This window comes from Ascidia mentula, chromosome 6, assembly GCF_947561715.1.
Source record: "Ascidia mentula chromosome 6, kaAscMent1.1, whole genome shotgun sequence".
NCBI classification, from domain to species: domain Eukaryota; kingdom Metazoa; phylum Chordata; class Ascidiacea; order Phlebobranchia; family Ascidiidae; genus Ascidia; species Ascidia mentula.
Window position 1 is genome coordinate 13,884,244 of NC_138571.1, and position 24,520 is coordinate 13,908,763.

At 38.1% G+C, this 24,520-nt stretch overlaps 1 protein-coding gene and 1 pseudogene across 2 annotated transcripts; one reads left to right on the top strand and one right to left on the bottom strand.

Annotated features, from left to right (window-relative positions):
• The first annotated feature begins 106 nt into the window (after window positions 1-106).
• Window positions 107-15,974, top strand: LOC145906832 (polyamine-transporting ATPase 13A3-like). The gene is made up of 24 exons (XM_082994306.1): window positions 107-1,453; window positions 1,731-1,969; window positions 2,806-2,921; window positions 3,243-3,371; window positions 3,799-3,893; window positions 4,350-4,422; window positions 4,479-4,613; window positions 4,797-4,955; window positions 5,782-5,971; window positions 6,461-6,617; window positions 6,876-7,065; window positions 7,549-7,725; window positions 8,043-8,312; window positions 9,500-9,586; window positions 9,711-9,911; window positions 10,121-10,280; window positions 10,627-10,855; window positions 11,195-11,261; window positions 11,578-11,671; window positions 12,150-12,304; window positions 12,683-12,942; window positions 13,248-13,402; window positions 13,787-13,860; window positions 14,141-15,974. The coding sequence occupies exons 2-24, from the start codon at window positions 1,891-1,893 to the stop codon at window positions 14,687-14,689; spliced, it is 3,801 nt and encodes a 1,266-aa protein (XP_082850432.1). The 5' UTR covers window positions 107-1,453; window positions 1,731-1,890; the 3' UTR covers window positions 14,690-15,974.
• A 2,245-nt stretch (window positions 15,975-18,219) lies between these two features.
• On the bottom strand, window positions 18,220-24,492 carry LOC145906213 (uncharacterized; annotated as a pseudogene). The gene is made up of 3 exons (XR_014402805.1): window positions 21,764-24,492; window positions 21,364-21,403; window positions 18,220-21,204 (listed from the first exon to the last, which is right to left on the bottom strand). The product of XR_014402805.1 is annotated as an uncharacterized LOC145906213 (transcript).
• Between the last annotated feature and the right edge of the window lie 28 nt (window positions 24,493-24,520).

The window sequence follows — 24,520 nt, forward strand, 5'->3', positions numbered from 1 at the left end:
TATGTGGATTAAAGGTACGTCGTAGAGGGAATGGAAGAGGGAGAATTCCTCGAGGCGCGTGAGGATCTTGCCGTTCTCGAGAAGGATTACGAAGAAGTCGGCTAGTGATTTCCTTGTGAATATACAGAGCATTTATATGTGTTTGTTGTAAATTGCCTCTGCTGTAACATCCAGGACACCTTTCACAAGCCTACACTCTAATACCAAGTACAAAACCTAATTGTATCTTGTGTCCAGGATGACATGGCTTCGCATCCTGGTTTGGTAAAAAATGCTTGCCCAAGCTATAACCTTATAAGGAAAAACGTTGTTTACACCCGAGCTGTGTGCAAAACAAATTGGATTTTATTGCGACGTCAGAAGCTGCAAAATGATGCTGTGTTACTCCGACCAATAACAAGACGAGGAGATCAGCGATAAAATGTTGGGACTTCGCGCACTAGTTTGATCGATTCTCGTTGAGACTGTTGGAACACTTTGACGTTCGCAACATCCTACACTATGAAATGGCGATTGTTTTGTTGTTATATTGTTAATATTTACAACCGGAAAACGTGTGGTTAACACACGATGTAATTCTTTCATGTGGAAATTGTAAAATAAATCAGAAAATAGAAACATAAACGTCATTTTATAAACCTCTTTCAGACTATAAGATGGTTTAACTGCTTAAGTTTTTAAAGGAAATACTATTTCAAATATTCTACCATCATGTAATGCTGTTGCTGATACGTAGACCAAGTGAAATGTTTACCAATTTTGGGGATAATGACGTGGTATTCAACTTAAAAAACTTATGGACACGATCCAATACATGATAACAGTATAATTTGCTGTTTTAAAGTTTTCGGTCATTGCAAAGTCATGCAGAAAACCATCATACGAAATGGTAAATGTGTTTGGGTCTCAAAGCCTGCACAACCAGGAATTGTGCGTAATGAGGTATAGATATGAAAATGATGTTGACGTTTGAGCCAACAATCGGTTTGATTCCTTTCCTTAAAATAGACGTTCCTAGAATATTGATATAAAAATATGCTTCCTTCGAAGGAATATATTTTTCTGTAGATTTCAATTGGTCCAATGAATATAGAAAATATTTGGTTTAACTTACTATATTTCGATCAGCTCGAATTATGCGGTCCTTTCAAAATAAGCTAGTGCAAGTGTGTGCAACCATGTAATACCTGTTTTTCGTATTCTATAGTGCCGATATGTGCCGCTAGACGGCTAGAGTGTCACTTTGTGCCCCTGAAAAACTTTGCTTGGTGATTCATGGAAACAAACCGGCACCGCATTTCTTTTGTTCTATAACCGGCAAAAAGTTGTAACACGTGTTTTTAGAATCCAGTCCAAGTTATACGTAAATCCCCACCTTAGATTGGTTAACTTCTTAGGATTACACGAAGAAAGTTAATGTAGAGCAGCTGCTGCTGTAGCAGATGTAGTTAAGGTCAGTGATTGTCAACAGACCAACGAATTCTTGTTTGTATTGCAAATATGATTAAGTTGTAAACTATGTTTGGTAATGTGATCGGTTCCCAGGTGCTTTGTTTCATTTAACAAATGCACCAACTGTTTGTCATTATTCTTTTAATTGGTTCTTGTATTTGTTAGAAATAAATAATTTAGACATTATTGTCTATTACTGTAACTGATTCAATAAATAAATATATATTACACAGTGGAAGGTGTCAAACTATTTTAAATACTTTTCTTGACATTTCCAGGCAATTTCAAATAGGACCCAAATAATTGATATTTTTTGCTGCTGGAATTTGATCACTTTATATGCCTCTACCAATTTCCAACATCAATCAGTTACTGGTTGTATCTGTGCATCCACTACGCAACAAAAAATCAGCCTACAGCTAGCACCGCAAAGCGAAGATGAACGACTCAAACAATCTGGACAGCGATCGCTCCCAGCTTGGCAGTGATTCGCCACTTTTGCCGCAGACCAATATAGGTAATTGTCACACATTGAGATAACACATGTTTATATGCCAAAAGAGTAATATATAGTAGTTAACATTTAAGCAAAACAATTTTAACACCGAACAAGTTACTTTCATGATATGTAAAAACACAGACAAATGGTTACATTATTTTGTCATCTATTAAACTTACTGTCAATCACTAATTTCAGCTATTTATAGAATTTAGTAAAGATTTGAAAACAAAACATTGCTACATGCACTATTACTATGTCATTGCCCTGGATATTTCAACAAAACTGAACATTCTCATTGGCTTTGAGAGTTGGTTTATTTAACGATTTGTTTGAATACTCTGGTACAGTTTGTGAGTTTCTGACATAGTTTGCATTGATTTGTTTGGTGAAGGAAGGTATGCAACCAATTCAAACAAATACTGTTTAACCAGGATGTTGCCAAACATGAATGTCATGCATTAATAATACTGTTCATGTGCTTTAAAACTGCATTGCAGATTTAGATTTACTTTTCTCCGTTTGACAGTAAATGTGTTGTAAAAACTTATTTACGCCTGGCCAACGAGGTATTTTATATCCTGACGGTCAGGTAGATGGCTCATAATGCAGATTCGACATATTTATTAAACCTTGTAGCAAGATGCCATCATCAGTAAATGCAGTCAAGCTAAGTTGAGCTTTATTTTGGCAGTGGGTGTTTGACCAAATTTGGAGTTAAAGTTAAGTGTACAAATTTATACAGTCAGGTCTCCCGATCTGGTTGTATATTTAGATATACGACTTGATAATTTTGTTACTGTGGCACAGTTGGCACCATTAAATCATTGTTATCCATGTTTATTAAATTTTAGTTGGAAATGCGGATGTTATGTATGTATCACATATTGACAAAGACACACCACATGAACTTCTGTGTCAAGGTTACAAAAGGGTTGTTTGGAAAACTGCACTGACATGGCTGGGAACGGTAAGTTATGACTGGAAAATAGAAAACTAATTTTTCGAAGTATATTTAATATTGGTACTGGTTTGATTTAAAATGCTTTACTGCTTTAAGACCTTTTTTTACTTATGAGCAACTGGCATAGACAAAAGAAGGCCAGATAGTCTCAGCATCATGTTGTCAATTTGTATTGATTAATGCTCTTGGCAATCAATAGTCTGAGAAACACCATATGACAACATATCAAAAACAGCATCATCATATCACATATAGAGTAGTTATTGGTATTGTAAAATTACTTAAATTTAAATATTCCAAATAAAAGCAAGGTTGTTTTATGTTTAGCTTTGCACTGCTGGCTTCCTGCAGTTAATATTTTACTGGAGACCAGATTGGAGACTGAAATGGACACACAGCAAAGCAAACCAAAGTGATATGACAGCTGTCTGTTTGACGCTGGTTGACACAAAAGAGGTATGATAAAAAGCATATGGTATATTGCTAGCACATGACTCAACTAACTTTAACTGGTCTTATCAGCGCCTGTGCTACATTTTGCGTGTCTTGTTCATTCATGCTACTATTTATTGTGCACAATGCTATGATTTTTTTTTATTATTGGTGTTGTACAACTCCTGAGACAATTTTTAATCAAATTCGTAGTTTTGATGAAAAATGTGTGATGTGATTCAGCAGCCAACAAAAATTGTCCTGTAACACAAACTAAAAAGAAGTACACATGGCAAATTACAATAACAACAAATTTGATTAAAAATTGTCTCATGATTCACAGTTTCTCGGACTAGAAACTCAGCAAAAACTGGTTCATACATTGTTTTGGTTTATTTAAAGAGTTCTTTGATGATGCTAACAAAAACTAAATCATTTGTTTGTAATGCAGATATTTGTGGCAAACATAAGAAACATGCCAAGACAAAAAGCATATCTGATGGTCCAAGCCTACCCAACAGGCCTAATGTACAAGCATAGTTTCAGGTAATATTGTCAAACAAACACAAGCTCAATTTGGCCTTGTTACATCATAAACCCACAACAACTGCTGGTGCTATGATTTGGCACAGTTGGCGGTTGCAACAGGCTGGTTTGTGGTTGTTTCCAATGCCAGTTGCCTGTGGCTTTGTCTGCTATTGTACAATTTGAATGTAGTTAATGGCCTATACATTGAATCCATTGCTAATGATGCAGAAAATTGAATTATTGAGAAATATTTTTAGAGAAATAAAAAAGGAATATTTTCCCTTCTTGAATAAAAGATAAAAGAACCCCCCCCCCCCCCCCCTCTTACCTGTTGAACTTCTAATACGGAAGTTTATGTTAAGGTGTTACGAAGTTTCAAATTAAAAATCCAAACTTCAAACTATGAATTTAAACATTGATGTCATGTCTACTGTGGAATCTATCTGAGCTTAAACTTGTTAATTGAATTTGCAGCAACGATATCAACACTGATGTGATGTACATTATTCACCACGACACCACATACATATGGGAAGATCATTTACAGGTTTTTACAAGCTTTCCAGTTGGCAAACACCTCCCATAATGTCATCAATTTTGTAGACCTTCGTCAAACTGAGAAGTTTAGAAGACAGAGCTACACTGGAACAAATTCACCAGAATTCCACCGGCGGACTAAACCAAAGAGATGTTAAACAAAGAATGGATTTGTATGGTCCCAATCTTATTACTGTGAAGGTGAAGAAAAAAAACACCATATACATTAAGTTAATATGGTCAGTGTGTTTAATTCCCGTTACTCAACATCTTACAATAACTTATGTCTGTGTCAAAGTCCACATTGCACGATTGTTAGGCAGCACATGACTGAAATATTAATGGCAAAGAATTTGAGTCTAAAGGTTATTGTATTTTTTTTAGATTCCATCTTATTTATATCTGCTGATATCTGAGATCCTCAACCCATTTTATGTTTTCCAAATGTTTGCCGTTATATTCTGGTGTGTTGATGAATATTATGTCTACGCCGGTGCTATTTTTATCATTTCAGTTGTATCTGCAGTCATGTCTCTTGTACAGGTAAAATATTTTTAAACTGATGGTGATGATAATAGTTTAAAAGTGAAACACTGTCTGATCTGAACTTTTTTTGCCTTGATACACCATTGTTGTGCATTGTACAATGTCTGTTTCATAAAAAAGGTAGTAGGAAGTCGAATATCATTTTTTCACAAATGCACATTAAAAACGTGTTTCAAACAGAAAGTACTGCTGGTTTTTTTTTATTTATGCTGGACAAGATAAAAATTGTAACAAGATTTTTTTTTCAACATGCCACCAATCCAATAGGGTTATTTTCCATGAATTTGTTTGTAAAATCAACAGAAGCTCTGACCAAACGCTGTCAATACTGACATGAAAAAGCATTGATATGGAAAAAACAATTACAGCCTAAAATTCATTCTTGTCACTGGTTTAAAACCCACTTATATGATATTGCACTTCCATGACCTTAGACTTTATTTCCTTTACTGCTGCCTATAAATCATCTTATTGACTGTTAATACCTGTTTTATTATTAATACATCAATATAGATATCTATAGGGGATGTTCACAGGCAATTTATCCACACAAATGCAAAAGTTTTTGGTTGTTGTAAAACAATGTGGTAAATGTGTTGTGCAGAAAACACAGTGTTGTTAGTAGTGTGATATGTAAAAACTTTGGAATTATGGTTTGCCCTAACTTATATATAACGGGGAAACAGGGCAAGGCGACTCACGGCAGAATAAACACATAGGAGCCGATATTGTCCAAAGTCCAAAGAATAAAAATAGCAACAAAAAACCATGAATGCGTTGCATCTCACAACAATAAATGAGTATTTACCTCATCCTTTCATAGGTTCGCCGAGAGAGACACAAACTCCATGAAATGGTGAAATATCACAATGAAATCACAATGAAAGTGTTGCGACAAGTTGACGGTGTTGATGTTGAAGGAGATGTATGGGCCAAAGACTTGGTACCCGGGGATGTTATTATAATCCCACAACACGGAGCCCAACTTGCCTGTGACGTAGCTCTTGTCTCTGGTATGTTTTACTGGAAAATAGTCAAAAAATAATGTATTTTGTAGTTTGTGTCAAAGTGGGTTCAATGCGGTTTAGTGCAAACTTGTGTTATCAAGGTTTGCAGACTGTATTTCTTTCATTATTATTTATAAATTTGACAATCTAAATCTTGCCACACCAGTGAATGCCTTAATTTAACTTTAAAAAAACTTTTTTGTTGCCTGATGCTTTCTCTGTAAAATATTTTAGGTTTCGAATACCTTCTTTAGAAATAGTCCTTTTTTGAGTTGTATTCCTTATTCAAAAGACACTTTATTTTAACCAAACTGGAACTGTTGTGTTTTTTTTTGTCAAGTTTTTCTGATTACCTTTAGAAAGCTTTAAATGAAAAAAACTTCTTTTTTACCATTTTATGTTACAACATTTTTAATGCTGATTCCTGAAAGAACTAGCTTTCAGAAAGCACCTAATTCCCTCCAAAATTCTTGTTAAATATTTCATTTCGTGCAGGAACATGCATAGTGAATGAAAGCATGCTGACTGGTGAGAGTGTCCCGATTACGAAGACCCCTCTTCCGAGGGCGGAGTCTGAAATGTTGGACGTTTACTCCTCTGATCTCCACAAGAGACATACTCTCTTCTGTGGAACAGAAGTGCTCCAAACTCGGTATATATTATTTCTGTTCTGTTTGGTTATATGTGCTGTAGGTCATTGAAACAAACGTTCTTTTTTTAATAATTGCTTTTATTTCTTTCACACGTTGTAAGATCCATAATAATCATTAAGCTGTAAATAGTATTTACATGTCAATGTTTTTAACATTTTGGGCCAGTTTCTTTATTTTTAGAGTATCTACATATTGCTCCAAAAATATTTTTAGTTTTCATATTGCAAAACACCTTTTCACTTGTATTTCAACAACAGATTTTATCCTGGTGAGTTGGTAAAAGCAGTGGTTGTACGTACCGCTTACCACACAGCGAAAGGACAATTGGTCCACAGCATTCTATATCCCAAACCTGTTGATATGAAGCTTTTGAGGGATGCTTACAGATTTGTTGGGGTCCTTTTTGGCATAGCTTTGTGTGGTTTTGTTTACACTGTGGTTATACAGGTAAGATAACAAACTACTGCAATATATTTTTTCTCGCTTTTTACAATAAAACATTGTGTTATTTGCACAAAAAAGATGTCTAGGACAAGTTATTAGATCTCTGGTAAACGGTAGCACACCGCTACTAACGTTTTTGCTATTGGTTAATCACCACGAATGAACAAAAATTTAACGATAATACTGTTTCGCTTGCAGCGAAATCCGGTCGTCTAACATCGTATTATAGTATTGGGCGCTGCTCGTGACACGTATTTTCGTCACGAAAATACAGAAGCGCATTTGAAAACAAAAGAACGGAAGTCCTGTGTTGTTCAGCATTGTGGTTAATCAATCTTGACATAACGGATTTGGATGCGTTTTCCCCAAACACTTACACACGAATATATTCGGTTTCGTTTGAATAATATTTCTTATTCTGGTTCATACGAACCCAAATCTTTGTCCATTTGGCACATCTCTATTATTAATCAACTTTTTTGTCAGGCAATGATGGGTGAAACTGCCCGCGACATTATCTTTAACGCGATCGACCTCATTACCATCTCTGTTCCTCCTGCTCTTCCACTCGCCATGACTATCGGGATCATTTATGCTCAACATCGACTCAAGCTGCAGAGAATCCATTGCATCAGTCCCCAGAGGATTAATATCAGTGGGCAGGTATGTATTTTGTTATGGACATTTTCCGTGTTCTCTTTAATTAGTGGTAGTTGGGTTCATGATCAAAAATATTATTTCAACATATTTGTAATTCCTAAATGTCAGAAAATTAGCTGTAGGTAATATTTCATAATTTTTGTGTGATAACATTATATTATGCTTCCCAGCAAATCTGGGTTAATTTTATTTTTGCTGACAACGAAATTCAAATTTAGTTATTCATAACAAAATATATCAAAGTATTTTTTTAAAATGACCACTGTATTGCAGAAATATATTTAAAAATTATGCTCGGAAGAAAAGACATGTTTTCGCAGGTTGACGTGATCGCGTTCGACAAAACGGGCACTATTACCGAAGACGGCCTTGATTTGGCTGTTATTGTGCCAGTGACACGTGACACTGATTCCACTACGACTTTCGAAAATGAGGTGTCTCCGGATTGCATTGGCATGTCGTTAAATGACACTTTTATTGGATGCATGGCGACGTGTCACACACTTACGACCATTGAGGGGAAATTGGCTGGCGATCCACTGGATATCAAGATGTTTGAAGCAACCGGTTGGGAATTAGTCGAGCCATCGGTGAGTCAATTTATTCCCCGCCGAGGGGCGTTGGTCACATAACGAAACGAATGGAAAATATTTTGGCAATTTAAAACATGTTTGAATACCCGGTTTTGCGTTTATACTTATTTTTACTTGTGAAAGCCTTTTGAAACTCTGGTAACAAACGAAAAACAGATTTTTCCTTACACTTAATAGATATAGATTGATTGCTACAAGCGTTTCATCCCCCCACAAAAATCCTACTTTTCGTATGTGTTCAGTGCGGGCATGCTAGCAAACCCAGGAAATGTTTTAAGAATCTGGGTCTTAAAAGTTTATTCGAATAAGTTTGACCCCGTAGTGTGATGTGGAAAACAATTGTGTAGTTTAGTGGTTCTCAAACTTTGCGTCGCGACGGCATAGTGCGTCGTTTTGAGTTTCAAAGAGCGCTGCAAGAAAATTGGGAGTTGTTTGTGGAAAAAAATGAAGCAAATAACAAATTTCTTTAAACTAAAAATTGAATAAATCGTCCTGGTAGAATCTAATCTGTAGATGGACAGAATCTAGCCCCTGATGTGGCACTGTCTTAAAAACCAGCGACAGCAATTATAGCGGATAGCAAATGTTAAAAACCAAGTTTGTGTACAGGTAGCTTCGAGTGCATTATTGCATTTCCTTTGCAGAAACTGATGATGCCTTTGTAGGCGAAATCGATTTTTCGTATTTTCAAAAATAAACCGACTGACGGTAATCAGAAACACTTGGTTTTAAACATTTGTTGTCCTGATAGATTTACAATTTGAATAAACTGCTGCTGTTGCTGCAAATCTTACATTTGTTTTCGAATAGCTTGAAAGATTATCGACTGCTGCCAGTAACTAATTGCGCAAATGAACGTAAAACTTTGGAATCAGCGATACAACCCACAACATGCTGACGAAGCTTGGTTTCAGTTAGCTACATTAGCGTACTTTAATACAACGTTGCTGATGTTTTACCGCAACATGTTTTACGGATATTTCAAAGCAGCACTGTACTTAAAAGCGTTGTTTAAATTATGTCAGTAAAAACGTGCTGTTATTGAATACAAGTTCATATAATTCCCAACTATTTGTTTTCAGACGCAAAACTGTATTTACAAAGTCGCTTTTCTTTTTTTTGTAAAGTCTCTCTGCACGGAGGATTTTTGTACTTTCGCAGTAACTCGGTAATCATTGTTTAAGGTCGCGGATTCAGAGAAATACGACCAACTCCACACAACATTTGTGAAACCTCCCGCTAACACTGAAAAACTTGAAAGCTTCCAAGAAGTAGGTTTACATGATTGCAACACTGTGACGTAACAATCTCGAGTTCATTGGCTAAATTTACTCTTTTTACGATTTTTGTAAAACTACCATAATTTGATTCTACCGACCTTGTAAATCTCTACAGGGCGATGTGACGGAATCACGTGACCTCGGCATTACGCGCCAGTTTCCGTTTTCGTCTTCGCTACAGCGAGCGAGCGTAATCGTCAAGCCCCTATCGTCGGGACCACGTGACATGACTGTTTACGTCAAGGGCGCACCTGAAACGGTGGCGTTAATGTGTCTTCCTGAAACTCTGCCTCCGGACTTTCAAAAAGTTTTGAAGGTTCGGCGTTAATTTTTGTTTAAATTAGTTTGTGTCCCAACATTTGAATTCACTATATTCTTAGGTCTGCCCCTTTTTACTGAACTCAAACTTAAACCCAATATTTTGATAAAGTCATTCTAACTTTAATAGACGTCATAGCTATCTGAAAGGATAACGCATTGATCAGAAAAAATGGCATTTTTATCCCGCCCTATATAAAACCGCAGGATTACACCAAGCAAGGGTTCCGCATGATCGGCATGGCAACGAGGAGTCTGAAGATCACGTGGGCAAAGGCACAGAAGATTGAGCGATCTGAAGTCGAAAGCAACCTCAACTTCCTCGGCTTGATGGCGTTGCAAAACAAACTTAAGCCCGAATCGACAAGTGAGATCAGCGGTGCTTGACGTCTGGTTTTACCAACGTTGTAATCTTCTTAACTGTGACGTCATAGCTTATTTGTCTTGTTTTTTGGGGCATTTTCGAATGTTAAATCTGTACTTTTCGGGTAATCTCGCATGCGATGAAACTAGCATGTTTGTGTAATAGCAAACTTCCATTTAAGTCCCTTTGAAAATTTATAGACATGCTTATTGGAATGAAAATTTTCTTCAAAAATTAAAAAAAACAAGTTTCTCACATGTCGAAACTGTTTTTTTCGAAGTTATTACTAATCTCGAATCTTAACTGACATTTACCCCACAATTTATTACCATCTCCAATTTTTGAACAGAGGCCCTGCAAAAACTACACACCGCTAACATACGCACTCTAATGGTCACCGGAGACAACATTCTCACGTCGCTAAGTGTCGCCAGAGAGTCTGGTATGGTGGGTTATGGCGATGAGGTCTTGCTTGCCAACGCAACAGCTCCCAATGGCGAGGAACCAGCAAAACTGACCTGGGTTTCATCGGGATGTGCCATGAAGTCGGGAAAACGGTCAAACCGTAGTTCGACAAAGTACGTAGAATGTGTGAAACCATAGGCAGAAACCGTCTATTTGATGGATACGTTTTTTTTAATTCTAACTTTCGGCGCCACACCTTCACCCAGTTTGTAAGAGTTATGCCGTCATATTTGTCGAAATGCGGTCTTAGTGTAGAGTTTAATAAGCGTACGTGGATTTCCAACAAATGAAAAGTTTCCAATAATAATTTTAACCGCCGCAACCACGATTTCGAAATTGGATACTGATAGTGTGTCTACAAATTAAATAAAAAGAATTGCCTTTACTTGTGGTTGTGTTTAACTAGCTGTTTGCTTTGTGCTCATAATAACGCATAGTCTGTGCACTTCCAGTAATTCGCCAGCAATATCAATGGACAATATCGTTGAAGGTCTGTCTCAAGTTACAATTCCCATGGAGGTAAAAATAATTTCGTAGCAAACTTGGTTAACTTTAGCACTTAGTTAGTTTGTGATGCTGTTTTAAAGAACAGGAGACAAATTGTTCCAGAATTGCTCCAAGCACTTTGGAAAATATGTGTGATAAAACATGTAGAACCCTTTACCACATGGTAAAATTTAATAAACCTAATAGTAATGTTGATGTGACAACTTCGACCAAAAGTACAGTACATAGCACTTAACCGAACCGAACACAATTCAATGCACAGTAGCCTTGTCATAGCACAGCATTTTCTACATCCTGTTCGGATACAAATGATGTACATTTTTTGTAGGATCAACAGAACTGGCATCTGGCAGTATCAGGGCCTGATATGAAAGTAATCAAAACCTTCTTTCCGGATTGGCTTCCTGTGCTCGCCACCAAAGGTATTTAGCCTTTAAAATAGGTTCTTCTTTAGATATGGAAAATTTGTTGTTTTTATGACGTGAGAATTTTTGTTTGCCATCTTCTGGTATTTTAGCATCTCCCAAAGCAATCTGTCGGCTCCTCTATTTCCACTCTTTTGCATGTTTCGGCAAAAATAATCGATTAAATGAACACGAAAGATCAATGGCGGGTTTCAAATATTTTAGCATCCGGTTTTCTCACTAGCAGCACGCGGGAATACAATGTACGAAGTGAAACATGAGACTGGGTCATTAAGAACAGTTTGGGGGAACCGGTGCGAACCGGCTGAATCCCACCACTGCGCAAGATGCATAAACATGTTTGTTTTAACAGCAATTGAAAAGTTACACATTTTAAGTCGTTTCGTGACGGAACCCAGTGAAACCACAGCTCTACTGCCTGTGCAAAGATGAATGATACGTGCATTCAGCTCCTCAATAATATATTTTTGTAAAGGAACGGTGTTCGCTCGTATGTCGCCGGAGCAGAAGACAGATCTGATGGAGGATCTGGAGAATGTGGATTATCACGTTTGTATGTGCGGGGATGGTGCGAACGATTGTGGGGCTTTAAAACGTGCCCACACCGGAGTCTCTTTATCTGAATACGAGGTTAGTAGAGCGCCGTGGTTTGAAGAATGTGTGTTTTTTGGTAAATGCACAGTGCGTTTTAAATTTGTAGTACTGCCTTTGTTTCATTTAGTAAACATCGTAGTGTATGTAAAAATCAGACACCACAAAAACCCAGAGACGTGGCAAAACGCGCTTGCTGCAATGAAGAATAGGTTATTCACTACCTTTGTGTAGGAAACGGCGTACAGGACCATGCAAATTAATGCAAAAAAATTCTCTGAATGCGAAAACCATTTCACAGGCGCTGACACTTTCAACATAATCTGGCACCTGAAAAATGATAATGCGTTTTTGCGGAGACAAATTACAACAACAATTAACATTTTCTGAATATGACGTAACCAAATGATGACGCAGGCATCGGTTGCGGCACCATTTACGTCACACACGGAGCTGGGCATCGAATGCGTTGCCACATTGATCCGGGAGGGCAGAGCAGCATTGGTGACGTCCTTTGGAATGTTCAAGTTCATGGCTCTCTATTCGCTCATCCAGTTTTGTTCCATCACTCTACTCTACAATGACACGTCGAGTTTTAGCGACCTCCAGTTCCTCTATGTTGACCTGATCATAATCGATTTGGTGGCCATCACTATGTCCCGTAACCACGCTCACAAGTAAGACATGATATGGTACTGCCGATATACTTGGTCTTATAACATGTAAGAATTACCCAAACTCTTACGAGACGTTTTGGTAATATCTTAAGCATGTTCCCTTCTATTTACTGAATATTTGTTGTCATTATCGTCCAAGAATGGCCATAAAGGCGTCGTTAGGTTGCGCCTAGCTGTGTGGATTGCGCTTACAGCAAATTGCCTCCTGCATTGATATTTTAAAGAGACCATTTAACGCCATTTAATGGCGTAAAAAAAGTCGGAGGCGGACTGACTATTAAGTAATCACCAATTATGACGCACAGACACTTGCACCGAAAACGCCCGCTCGCGAGTTTGGTCTCGCCTGAGATGCTGACGTCACTGGTAGTTCAAATTCTGCTTCAACTCGGTTTCCAAGTCGGCATATTTTTCTGGGTGAAAGAACAATGCTGGTTTACCGACGTTCCTCCCGCCCTGGGTAAATCTTCTGCCATTCCGTCTACGTTTTAAATATTCGACCCCTTTAATACGGAGAGCTATGATTCAGTACCTGAATTTTTTGGACGAAATTGGACAGCAGTAAATGAGCTGTAATACATTTTATGTTGTTTTTAAGTGTTGAAGATACGTTTTACCTCCAATTTATGGGCCAATTAAACGCTTTTTCTGTTGAATATTGTTTTTAAAGTAGAAAATACCAAGCATTCTGCACAATAAAGCAATTATAATAATTTTAGTGTTATAATTCGTACAAGTAATGCGTTTTGATTCAACCAATTGACTCACTGTGTTTCAACCGGGTGGCAACAAAAACACCGGATGTGTTAAGGTTTTTATAAACAGATACTATTTGTCATCACAGTAAATAACTCAACTTTTAACGGCACCAATTCTTCAACGTGCCCTCCGCTTGCTCACGTACCTGATCAGTCACAGGTAAATATCCACAAAAAATATTATTTTATATTTTTTTGCAAAAAGATTGTTGTGCTTGTCGGTGCGCCGAATAAAGTAAAGCTGTTTCAAGTAATAAACAAAGCATTTTAAACTGACCTGGTTCAAACTGTGAGCTTGTCCAAATCTAATTAAAAAATATTAAATAGATGCAAGTATACTTTACAAACATAAACTAGTTATATTTAAAATTGTTGAGACTATTCCTTAAATTAATCAACACGCACTGTTTTTTTTTCAAAAACTCGTTGTTTTTCCACAGGTTGAAAACGACATGAACGTGGTCTTGTACCAGACCACAGCGGTCTTCTTCCTTTCCTGTTTCCTTTATTTATCCGTGTCGGTCGCGTTCTCTCGCGGAAGGCCTTTCCGCACCTCCTTCTACCGTAACTACGCCTTCGTGATCAGTCTCCTCATCCTGGTGGCTGCCAACCTCGTCCTTATGTTCTGGGCCCCACTCCCTCTCTCCAACTTTATGCAAAACCGAGTAATTCCCGACACCATGTTCCTCATATGGATTATAGTCTTATCCGTAGGACATTTCATCCTATCGGTTGGCTTCGAAATGGGCTTCGTAGAGCGTCCAGGCATATGGGATTATCTAAGGAGCACCTGGTTGTACAGGGCTTGTAATAGGAAAACCCAAAAACGTTACAAGCAGGTTCACCGCTGCATGGTTGCCAACGACAATGGATGCGACTCGGAAATGGACCAAGAAGGCGACGGGACTTTCCCTTACCCGAGCGTTGGTAAGATGTTTGTGTCGGACGTAAGGGATTCGACTCCGGTGCATGAAAAGACTCGCTTGTAGCTAGCATAAGTGTGTAAATATTTCGCGCAAACGCAGAAGCATTTCATGCAACAGCACGACATACAGGATCGCCGCTCTGTACAGGTTATTAGTTTGCGAAATTCTTTGTTTTTCTTGTATCTCCAACGCTATGAAATCGACTTGGGATTTTATTACAATTTGTCACAATGCATTCTTGCCATACGTAAAGATTTTTTTCGTTACTATTCGGCTAAATTTTTCAGTTGCTATTACCCGTTATTCCGTGATCAAAAATTTGTCGTAAATTGCAAAAAAGCACTCTAGAATTGTTTCTTTCCTTATGTATGAAACAGGTATGACCCGATTAAAGGTAAACTTGGTTTTGTTCCGGTTTAACCATCCCGTCACCGCAACCTACCTCAAATATGTACGGAATTGATCATATTTTTTACAGTGGACGCGCTTTCAAATTTTTGGAAGTACTTCGGCAAAATTTCTGTGGTATTTAGTTAATAAGCGTGAAATTTTACCGATGCGTAAGTAGCGCAATGTATAAAATATAGAGTTTTCCAAAATATACCCCTATGATTTGCCAATAACAACCCAGCGCTATATTCCTTTTTGGTTGTGCTCAAAACTGCGTTTTAACTCAAATTACCAAAAAAACTGCCTGAAAATTGTGTTTTTTTAAATATTTTATTTGTAAATAAAGTTCCTATGTCGGATTCACCAGAGTATTGAGTAAAAAATTATAAAAATTGCTGCATACCGTTTTGCTTGGAAAAATATTCTGTTTTTGAAATGCAAGAAGCCAACTGAACATACTGTTGCCCTCGTCAGTTATACGATAAGTAACGTTCTTTGCATGCATTGCATGTAGGCCAGGTCAGACGCGAAAGTACATTGCTTGAAATGTATGATCGCCCGTTTCTATGTCGTATTTTCTTTACGTGATTAATGTGTGTTTTTTTTTCGAAAATTGTCCATGTAGTTTGTACGCGCAGTTTTCGCTGTAGCGATTATTGTACAGATTTACTAAACTACATATGCGCAAGAACAAACGAATTTCTGTGTTAAATATTGTGCGTTTATTTTTGTTGGTCGCTGTTGCAGAAAAATGATAGTTATTGTCTATAATTGGCTTGCAAAACAAGCAGGCAGACTGTCTCACCTGATTATGTGTGGATTTCAGTTCTGAAAAGTCTACAACACTTCCCAATTTTATATTTCAGAAAAAGCTCGTTCAAGTTTGTTTGGTTTTCGCTTTTTTGTTTACATTTCGTCGTATTCATGTTATTTATCATCAGCAATAAACGGACTTAGTAAACAGTACGCAGTCGCTTGCAAGTGACACTTGCCTGATGGACAAACGGCAGGTTTTTATTGCTTCGTTGCGATACTTATATATGGACTACGCCGGTTTATCTCATAACAATCTCATTCAAAACCTGTGTTTGCCAGAGAACCTATATATAAAAAGCTCTTTGGCCTTATAGCCAGAACATGCCAATTTTGCCAGTTCCATTAATAGCTTGTGAACAAGTATTCGCAAACGACTGCCCAAAAAAATTGGACAGGAATAGCAGGCAATCGTGCAGCTGTGTGTGATTATAAAAAACTGTTTGGCAATCGGATTGCTGGAAGCTAATTGGTGGCACGTGGTCCCATGCTGTTTCCTGAGCACCTGTTTGTATGAGGTTATAGGTGCAAAAATCTGCCATAGCTCTTTTCAAATTCGTTACGGGCAATAAATAGGAACCCCGGAAACAGGCTTTTTCTATTTTAAATTGGCAATAAGTCATGCCTGAAAGAAAGTTATATTTAGCTTTTTTTCCCATCCGGAATCTCGGAAATAAAGAAAAAGTGCACCCACTAATGAAGTTTTGGGTGGTTAAATTAAACAAATCAAGCTTTTAATCGTTCTCTCTAGTGAATAAGAAACTTTCAAAAACATAAATTTATTCAATTTTTTCAGCATAGAATCAAAATAAACTCACATCCTTTTGTTTCAACCATTACCCTTTGAAACGCAATCAAACTGCTGTTTGATTCACAATAATAAAGACAACATTTACCCACTTAATGATTTTTTCACCCTATGATCGTCCTCACAAAAAAAAGCCCCCAAAATAAATTGAAATTTCGGTCACTGATGAGCTCTATTTTGATCTCAAACGAACTTTATGACTTCACGATGACATTGGAATTAATCTTTTATGTTTTAATGTGATTGTTAAAATTGCTGTGGTTATGTTGGTACAATTTATTTTTCGCCTAATGATATAAAAAGGGTCAAGACAGCTCAAATTTAATTCTAATAAAACTTGTGGGTAAATAGAGCAATCCAGATAGCTGTGTAAATTGTAATTGATGTTATTTAATGGAACTGTAGAATAATATTTAAAATGCATTCCCTATTCATAGAAATGCAAATGGGGTTTATAGTGCAATCGACATTTTAGCCAGTGGCGCTGCGGCAAAATAGTGACATATAAATATAACCCCAGCAGCAGTAGTTTTGTTGTGAAAGCGATCTCCGGTCCACAAATACGCGATCCTCAATACCGATTCACAAATTAAACCGAAATAGCCGTGGATATTTTTAGCTTCCCGTCCAATGATGCTGACGTACAAGGCAATGCTATGTTTGGAATCGCAGACGGGCAGGATTGCTGTTTTCATAATGAATCGTGTCCCTCGAGTCAAGCCACTTGACGTTCTTTTGGCAACGTACAAAAATATATAAGGTGCTATAGGAGTTATATTTGGGCGACAGTTTTTCATTTACAAGCAAAAAAACACAACACGGGTAAATTGTTTTGTACTGTTGTAAAGCAATGAAAAAAACACAAACTTCCGTTTAATAATAGACATGACAATGCATATTACACAAGGAGTTGTGCCTACCCTTTTAATTTGGCATTTGCAACTCCGTTTTTTTTCCATAGAAGCATGTTTTGTAAAATGAACGTGCACGACCAGCGCATTGCATCAGTCCAACAGCCGGAGGGAAAACGTAGTTGTATCAGATACAGCAAAAGTATTGTTTTGTCTGCAAAATGCAACAAACTGAAAGCTTGTTTAAAAATCACCTAGGGCTAAATTAAATCATCTGCCGTCAATTTCAGCAGTGTATACATAAAGGCACTTCATAAGCTTCCTGCTTTGCAAAGTGGAAGCTTAACCTGGCGGCTTCATTGCATTTTTGGTGACTAAATATGGTCTCAATCTGATAAAGGCTTATTTATTACCATTGCAGTAACTAACACCATACTTCTGCACTATCCATTTATTATTTGTTGTTTAACGTAAGTAAGTTGCATATTGCAATAATATAATCTTTTAAACTAGTTGTGGGGTACCGTTTTCATGAAGAAAAATAATAAAAAACCTATAAAAAATTTATGAGCGGTGCAGTGAACGCAACAGCTCGATATCTACTTGCAATAATAGCGAAACTTGTTGCACAATGAAACTCCACAACTTCAGAAGTTGCTGTACTCTATCACAGTTCATATACTGAAGTACATCCCCTGAAAATTGAAACACAATACAACGAAGATCTTTTCATCAGCTTGTTCGGTAACATACAACATCAACTCACAAATCGTTTGCCGTGACGTCACACGCCTTGGCTCAGAAAAAATAAATATTGCGCAGTAAAAAATATACTCGAGCCAACGACAAGGTGGACCGCACAAGCAAGGTCATGGGGTATGTTTCACCTTGGGCGTGAATGCGATGCTTTGAGCTGGCGGGGGAGTAAAAAGGCAAAACAACAACAACAACAGCAGGTAGTACAGAACGACGCAATTCTTACTGCAGTGGAAACACATGAAACAAGGCTTAGAATGGGAATATATATTGCTGTTAATACAGCGGGCGGCGACTATTTTAAGAGTACAAAAGTGACAAGTGAATTAAGCGAGCGAATATAAAATACTTGCGACGCAGACACAAAGTTTTTTTTTAGCGGAATGTGCTGGGCTGGCGTTTTAATACAATGTACATCATGTCATCACGATAGTTTTAATATTCCTGTCAGCAGTTCATTAGCGTTTTAAAATAACTCAAAAGATAGCATCGTCCTCTCTAACATCGTGTTATATTCAATTCATTTGTGCGACATTAACTTCTCGTGTACGTCCGCTATAGGAGGGATAAATTCGTAACTGATAAGCAGTCACATGCAACGTATAAGCTCGGGGTAAGTTTATCAACATGGGCACCATAAGACGGACTGTACGGCATTAACTATACTAACGGGCGTTGAATTCACAAGTATACAAAGCGCTTGTAGGAAAAACAAAGCAGAAAAAAACGAGTAAATGGCGTAAATTATAATGAAGATACAGCGAGTACAGCACAGTACGTTTCTCAAACGAAAAGCAGAAATACGTAAAAACATTTTGTACGAAAATGTTCAGTGTTGCAAGCTGTTACACTAAAAAAAGTACAAAATACAGATTTATCCCTAAATACACTTGTGAAAACACATAAAAAACGGACAAATAGTGCACTGTTGCAAATCCAGTTCCAAACACGAGCGTAAAGACCTCATTGTTTGGATATATTGCAAAGAAAATTACAAAACACTAACAATTGGAGGGCATACATTACGATTAAGTCAAGCCTGTTGTTTTAAGAACTAGGAACATACTAAAACGTACAATTTTTCATGATATCTCTACAGTTACGAAATTCGCGAAAGTTTAAATACAAAATTACGCCGCAGGAAATTCGCGGCTTTATGAGCAAAAATGCGGCCAAACATTACTAGGCATTGTCGTTGGAGGTCAAACGCAGTGCATCATAGCAATCCTGTTCAAATAAATCGCAAATGAGGTTTTCACTTAAATTGATTTCCGGGAAATGGCATTGACAACTTCGCAGCTGCGTAATCGCATGATTAAACTCTTGTCGAACGGGGTTTGACGCAACATAAATAATAACAACGATGTTTTTTCGAAAGTTGCAATTTCTGGGGGTGCTCGCAAGTCGGCTGTGCAAGCAATTCGTTTTTCTGAATTGCGTCGGCAACAATACGGCATTGATCGTCAAATTAACGCACGCTTATATCCGCGTTTATTCAAAATTGTGATTTAAAAATTCTTTTGCCCATTTGAACTGTAAAAAGGCCACTTTTTACGTTGTAAGGAAATAAATTTACCTGCTACAGTTAATAAAACACATGCACATTGTTCCATAAACACACAAGTTATATACCGCTAGCATCATAGTTACTGTGATTGGTGTAATGTTGTTTTACCGTTTTTTTAAAACTTTGAACCCGGATGAATACGTTTGCTCTCATCCGTTATGAAAAATCACGTGAACGCTGGTTTTTTGGGAACGCTTGCGCGTGCACCGTTGTGTTGTTAACGGAGGTCACGAAAATAAAACGAACGATTTGGTTGGTACAAACAAGTTCGACCCACTTGGCATGCCGTCAAGCAAATGAATAATTTGTGAGCTGCTGGTACGTGTACACTTTGGCGGTGATGCGCACATTCCTACATCGGGTTTTGCGTCTATATTTAAATCGTTCAGATCGGGTAACAACCGTTTTAGATGTTTGGGGGTAACCATGACGCTCAAGTTGGACTTGATTGAAATTTTTTTTTAACGAGCCAGCATAGTTGGTTTCGTATTCACAAATGCTGACCTTCATTCGAAAAAGAGATTGTTCTGATAGAAATTAATGAAATATATATCTACAAAAGTTAAAAAAGTTTCAGTTCTACGCACCATTGTTAAAATAATATTGCTTGCCAAGCAAACCAAACTGTTACTGTGCAAGCAAATGTTAAAAATTCGATTATGTGGGGTTTACATTCAAACAACAGGGACAAGTGATTGCAAAATATGTAAAAATTAAGTCTGGTTTCTTTTCGCAGCGACATTTCGGTTTTAATAACAGGCAGGAGTTGTGCGCATGATGACATTAAGCAGACCAAAATAGGGCAACCGTTCACTCCCAACATGCTAAATATATGGCGAGTCACATAACGCTTTACACCATTGGTGAATACACAAAGATAAAGATTTTTTAATGGAACGCCTTGATTTTTGACAAATAACCGGCCTGCTGTTTGTAACTGAAACCGGAACGAAATACCAACCGATTTGGACGCCAGAAAAGTTTTTTTTTCGGCCTAATCTGGTTTCGTATTTCACCATGGTTTCCGCACTTATTCCCGATGTTTTTTTAAGCGCCAACAACGGCCGTCAAAATATGTGGTTACTGTTGTTAAAAAGTGTCTTCACCAAACCGCTGGTATTTGTACGGATGTAAAAAAGCGAGTATAAATGGGGTTACAAACTTCGAGCTAAGCAGAAGGATAAAAATAGCACAAAAAGTTGTCTAGTTCAAAAACCTGGCGCCATAGTCGCGCCAACCGCTTCCCACTGGGCTCCCCACATGCTGTGAATCCACTATTTCAATGTCAAATTCAGTGGCTCGTCTTCGTTTAATTCTATTGGCCATAGCTTCTCGGATTCGTGGTCGGTCGCCATTGTTGTCGCGACACTAAGATCAAGCGGCATCTCATCCTCTGTTAAAATTAACATAAAATGTTAAAATTAATCGTGTGTTTAGCAACCGCTTATTAAAAATTTCGTGTAAAAGTTTTAAAGTTTAAAAACACAAGCAACCAAAAGTTTCATACTATATTACAATACACCCTAAAATGCAATGTGTTGTTGTGACTTACCATCTTGCAAAGAGGAGGTTTCCGTTTCAAAGCAGCCAACCTGTCAAAACACATTTATTACCAGTTGGAAAATTACAGGAGTTGGCGGAAAAGCAGTTGTGTAGCTTGATTGCTTGCCACAAACTACAGGAAATTAGTGAAGCTCTACTACTGAATTTTCGTAATACAAAGAGTGCCATGGATGACATAATGATATGCTGTGATTCGAAACAGGCACTTGTGTGTGAACACATCCTAACAATTAAACATTTTTTTGAAACTACAACACGTCTTACGGCTGTTTTAAAACATCACTTAAATTAAAAACAAAAACCCTCCAAAAGATACATAAATACAATTTTATTTATTTATTTGTTTGGGGGAGTTGAGTTAGAAATGATATATGTGAAAATATATTAACCTGGTCATTTTCTTCACTATTTATAGGTAGTGGAGACAACTGCTTGAAAACTGGACTTAAGTAGGATCCATGGGATATCTTCCTTGGCTTTGACTTTCTTCTTGACAAGTTATCTTCAGGGGGCTGGTATGGCTTTGTTTGCCATTTAGATGGAAGAAACGCTTTGCGCTTGCTAACAAAAGTTGGCGCCGACAACACTTTAGTGGCACCAGCATGATGAATGCTGGTAAAAATGCCATTACTTTGTTCAGAGGCATCAAATTCATCTACTTGCATGCTTAGTGGACTCCAAGATGATGATGGCTTGAGTGATGAGTGTTGGGACATCAACAAGCTCTCTTGGCTAAAGCCATTTCCAGTTGCAATGCTGTTGCTTTTTGAAACTAAACTTTTGAAACTGCCAGATGAGGAGTTGGATCCGGGCACTGCAGATGTAGTTGTGGACTGCAATGACAAACTGGGGATGCTTTGAACACATGCTGCATCACGGTTGTGCGTACGTAGGTGGGTGCTGAGGTACCAGTACTCTTTGAACCCGCGCCCGCAGATGTGGCAAACATGATCAAGGGTCTTCTTATGAGAGCGCATGTGAATCTTTAGGTAACCAGGCGATGGTGATACCCTTCCACAAATTGGACAGTGTGCTGGTGAAAATTTGGCGGCCTGCTCACTTAAAAGCATCTCGTCTCTGCTGTTAATGGTTTTGGTGATTGTAGACTGCATGTTGAGCTTATTTTGCAGAACCAGGCTATTGTGTGTGGCTAAATACTCTTTGGGGTGGTGTCGTTGTATGTGCAGTTTTAAACAATTGTGCTGGGTGCCTGCATAGCCACAAAATGAACACTTATAAGGCCTCTCTCCTGTGTGTGATCTCATGTGAATGCCAAGGACACTGCGATATTTGAACCACTTCAAGCAATATTGGCACTGAAATCCCTGCTGCAGACCATTTGTACGTTTGTCTGGAGGAATTGTCTTCAGTGGAACATCAGCTGGCCTAAATCTCTCGGAACTGGTCTTTTGAACAGCGGCAGTTTGTGGTTTGAGTGTTTTTCCAATTTCTGCCAAAGACTGCATGGCTGAGTTCTTGTAGGGCTGCACGTTTTTCTCCGTACTGCTCACAGGGATCATTCTTAGATTTGGGTGGCTCCTGGAAAGGCTAGATACATTGGAAGCCAATTCATTGTGTGTAGTTGATTGGACAATGGCAGATATTTTGCGAGACAACTGCTGTTGAGCTTCCCTTTTGTTCATTGACTTCAAAATTTCCTGCCTTAGAACCTCTTTTTGGGACGGCTGGTGTGGAACATCTGCTTGTTCAGGCTCTGATTTAAGATTCTTGCTAACGGTCAGACAGCCAATCAGAGGATTCAACTCTGTCACAAATGGAACTTTTTGCTTCAGCATTTCATCTGGTTGTGGCTTACAGAGCTCAAGACTTTCAGTAAAACTTTTCTTGGCTTCAGTTTCGGAGCTAACTTCTGCCTTGCACAACTTGCAAAGAGTGCTTTCTTTCATTTTACTGTCACCACATTCTGATGAATGATTGCCAAGGTTTTTGTTGTCAAACACCTGACCACAGGCCTCACAAGCCGAGTACAAGGACAAAAACGGAAAAGAGTTGTCTTTGCAATGCTCTGGTTTCTTAGGATCCACTGCAGGAAGCACAGGTTTGTTGATGCAACCATTGCTTGTAGTTAATATGTTTGAATTTTCTAGAAGTAATGAACTCGGTCCGCTTGTCAGGTCATTGACATGTGAACGCATGTGGTTTTTTAGATACCATGTTTCTTTAAAAGCTCTTCCACAGACAGAACATACATGCGACTCCTCCTTGTGTTTTCGCATATGAACATTTAGGTAGCCAGGACTTGTGGTCTCCCATCCACATATCTTGCAATGCACAGAGTTCTCGGACTTTTTGCTCAATTCTTCCATACTTCGAATGCCATTACTCTGCTGTGACAACCGATTTTCAATATTGTTCTGTAAAAAGCGTTTGCAAATCTGCATGGCTGCATTGTGCAGTTGTTCTTTGCTGGTCGGGATTGTATTTAAACCGTTGTTATTTGAATTGTTGTTGTCCAGTTCCCACATCTTTTCAGCGGAGTTTTCAGCTGACAGGTCATGATTTTGTGCCATCTCTATAAAGTCCTTGAGACTCTCAGTTATTCGACCCATTCCACTTTGTCCAATGCTGTTCTGACACTTCTTTATCAGATCAACAACTTCTTGGTCGAGCAATGAACTGTGAGCCAATGACTTTTTGGGATCCACTACTACATTATCTTTAGGCACAAAGTTCTTGTCAAAGTTTCCCCAAATTCCACTGTCAGGTATGATGTCTATGTTGGGCGGCAGGTCTTGGCCATGGTGCTTTTTCATGTGCAGTTTCAGGTTGCCTTTTTGTGTGGCTCGGTGGTTGCACACTGGGCACACAAAGGGCTTTGCGCCTACATGGACACGCATGTGGATGTCCAGTAGACTGCTTGCTCGAAACTGTTTTCCACAGACACGACATACATGACGCAAGGAGTCACTGCTGTCTTGACCATTGATGTGACACAGTTGTTGAGGGCTTGTGTTGCACGATGCCTGTAGTGTGTTGTTCAGTGTGGAGAGCAAGAAGTTTGATGAATCAGCTGGCATACTCAGCTGGAAAGAGCTGGGATAGTTCAGTGACATGGTGCTTTTTTCAAGGCAAGTTGCAGACCACATGAAAACTGCATTTAATTAAAACAGCTATTGCACCTAAAA

Bases quoted from the DNA above. Each gene is read 5' to 3' on its own strand.
- LOC145906832 (XM_082994306.1), top strand. From the start codon at position 1,891: ATGAACGACTCAAACAATCTGGACAGCGATCGCTCCCAGCTTGGCAGT. The intron at 2,922-3,242 runs GTAAGTTATGAC...TTTTATGTTTAG, and splicing joins CACTGACATGGCTGGGAACG to CTTTGCACTGCTGGCTTCCT. The intron at 6,618-6,875 runs GTATATATTATT...TTTCAACAACAG, and splicing joins ACAGAAGTGCTCCAAACTCG to ATTTTATCCTGGTGAGTTGG.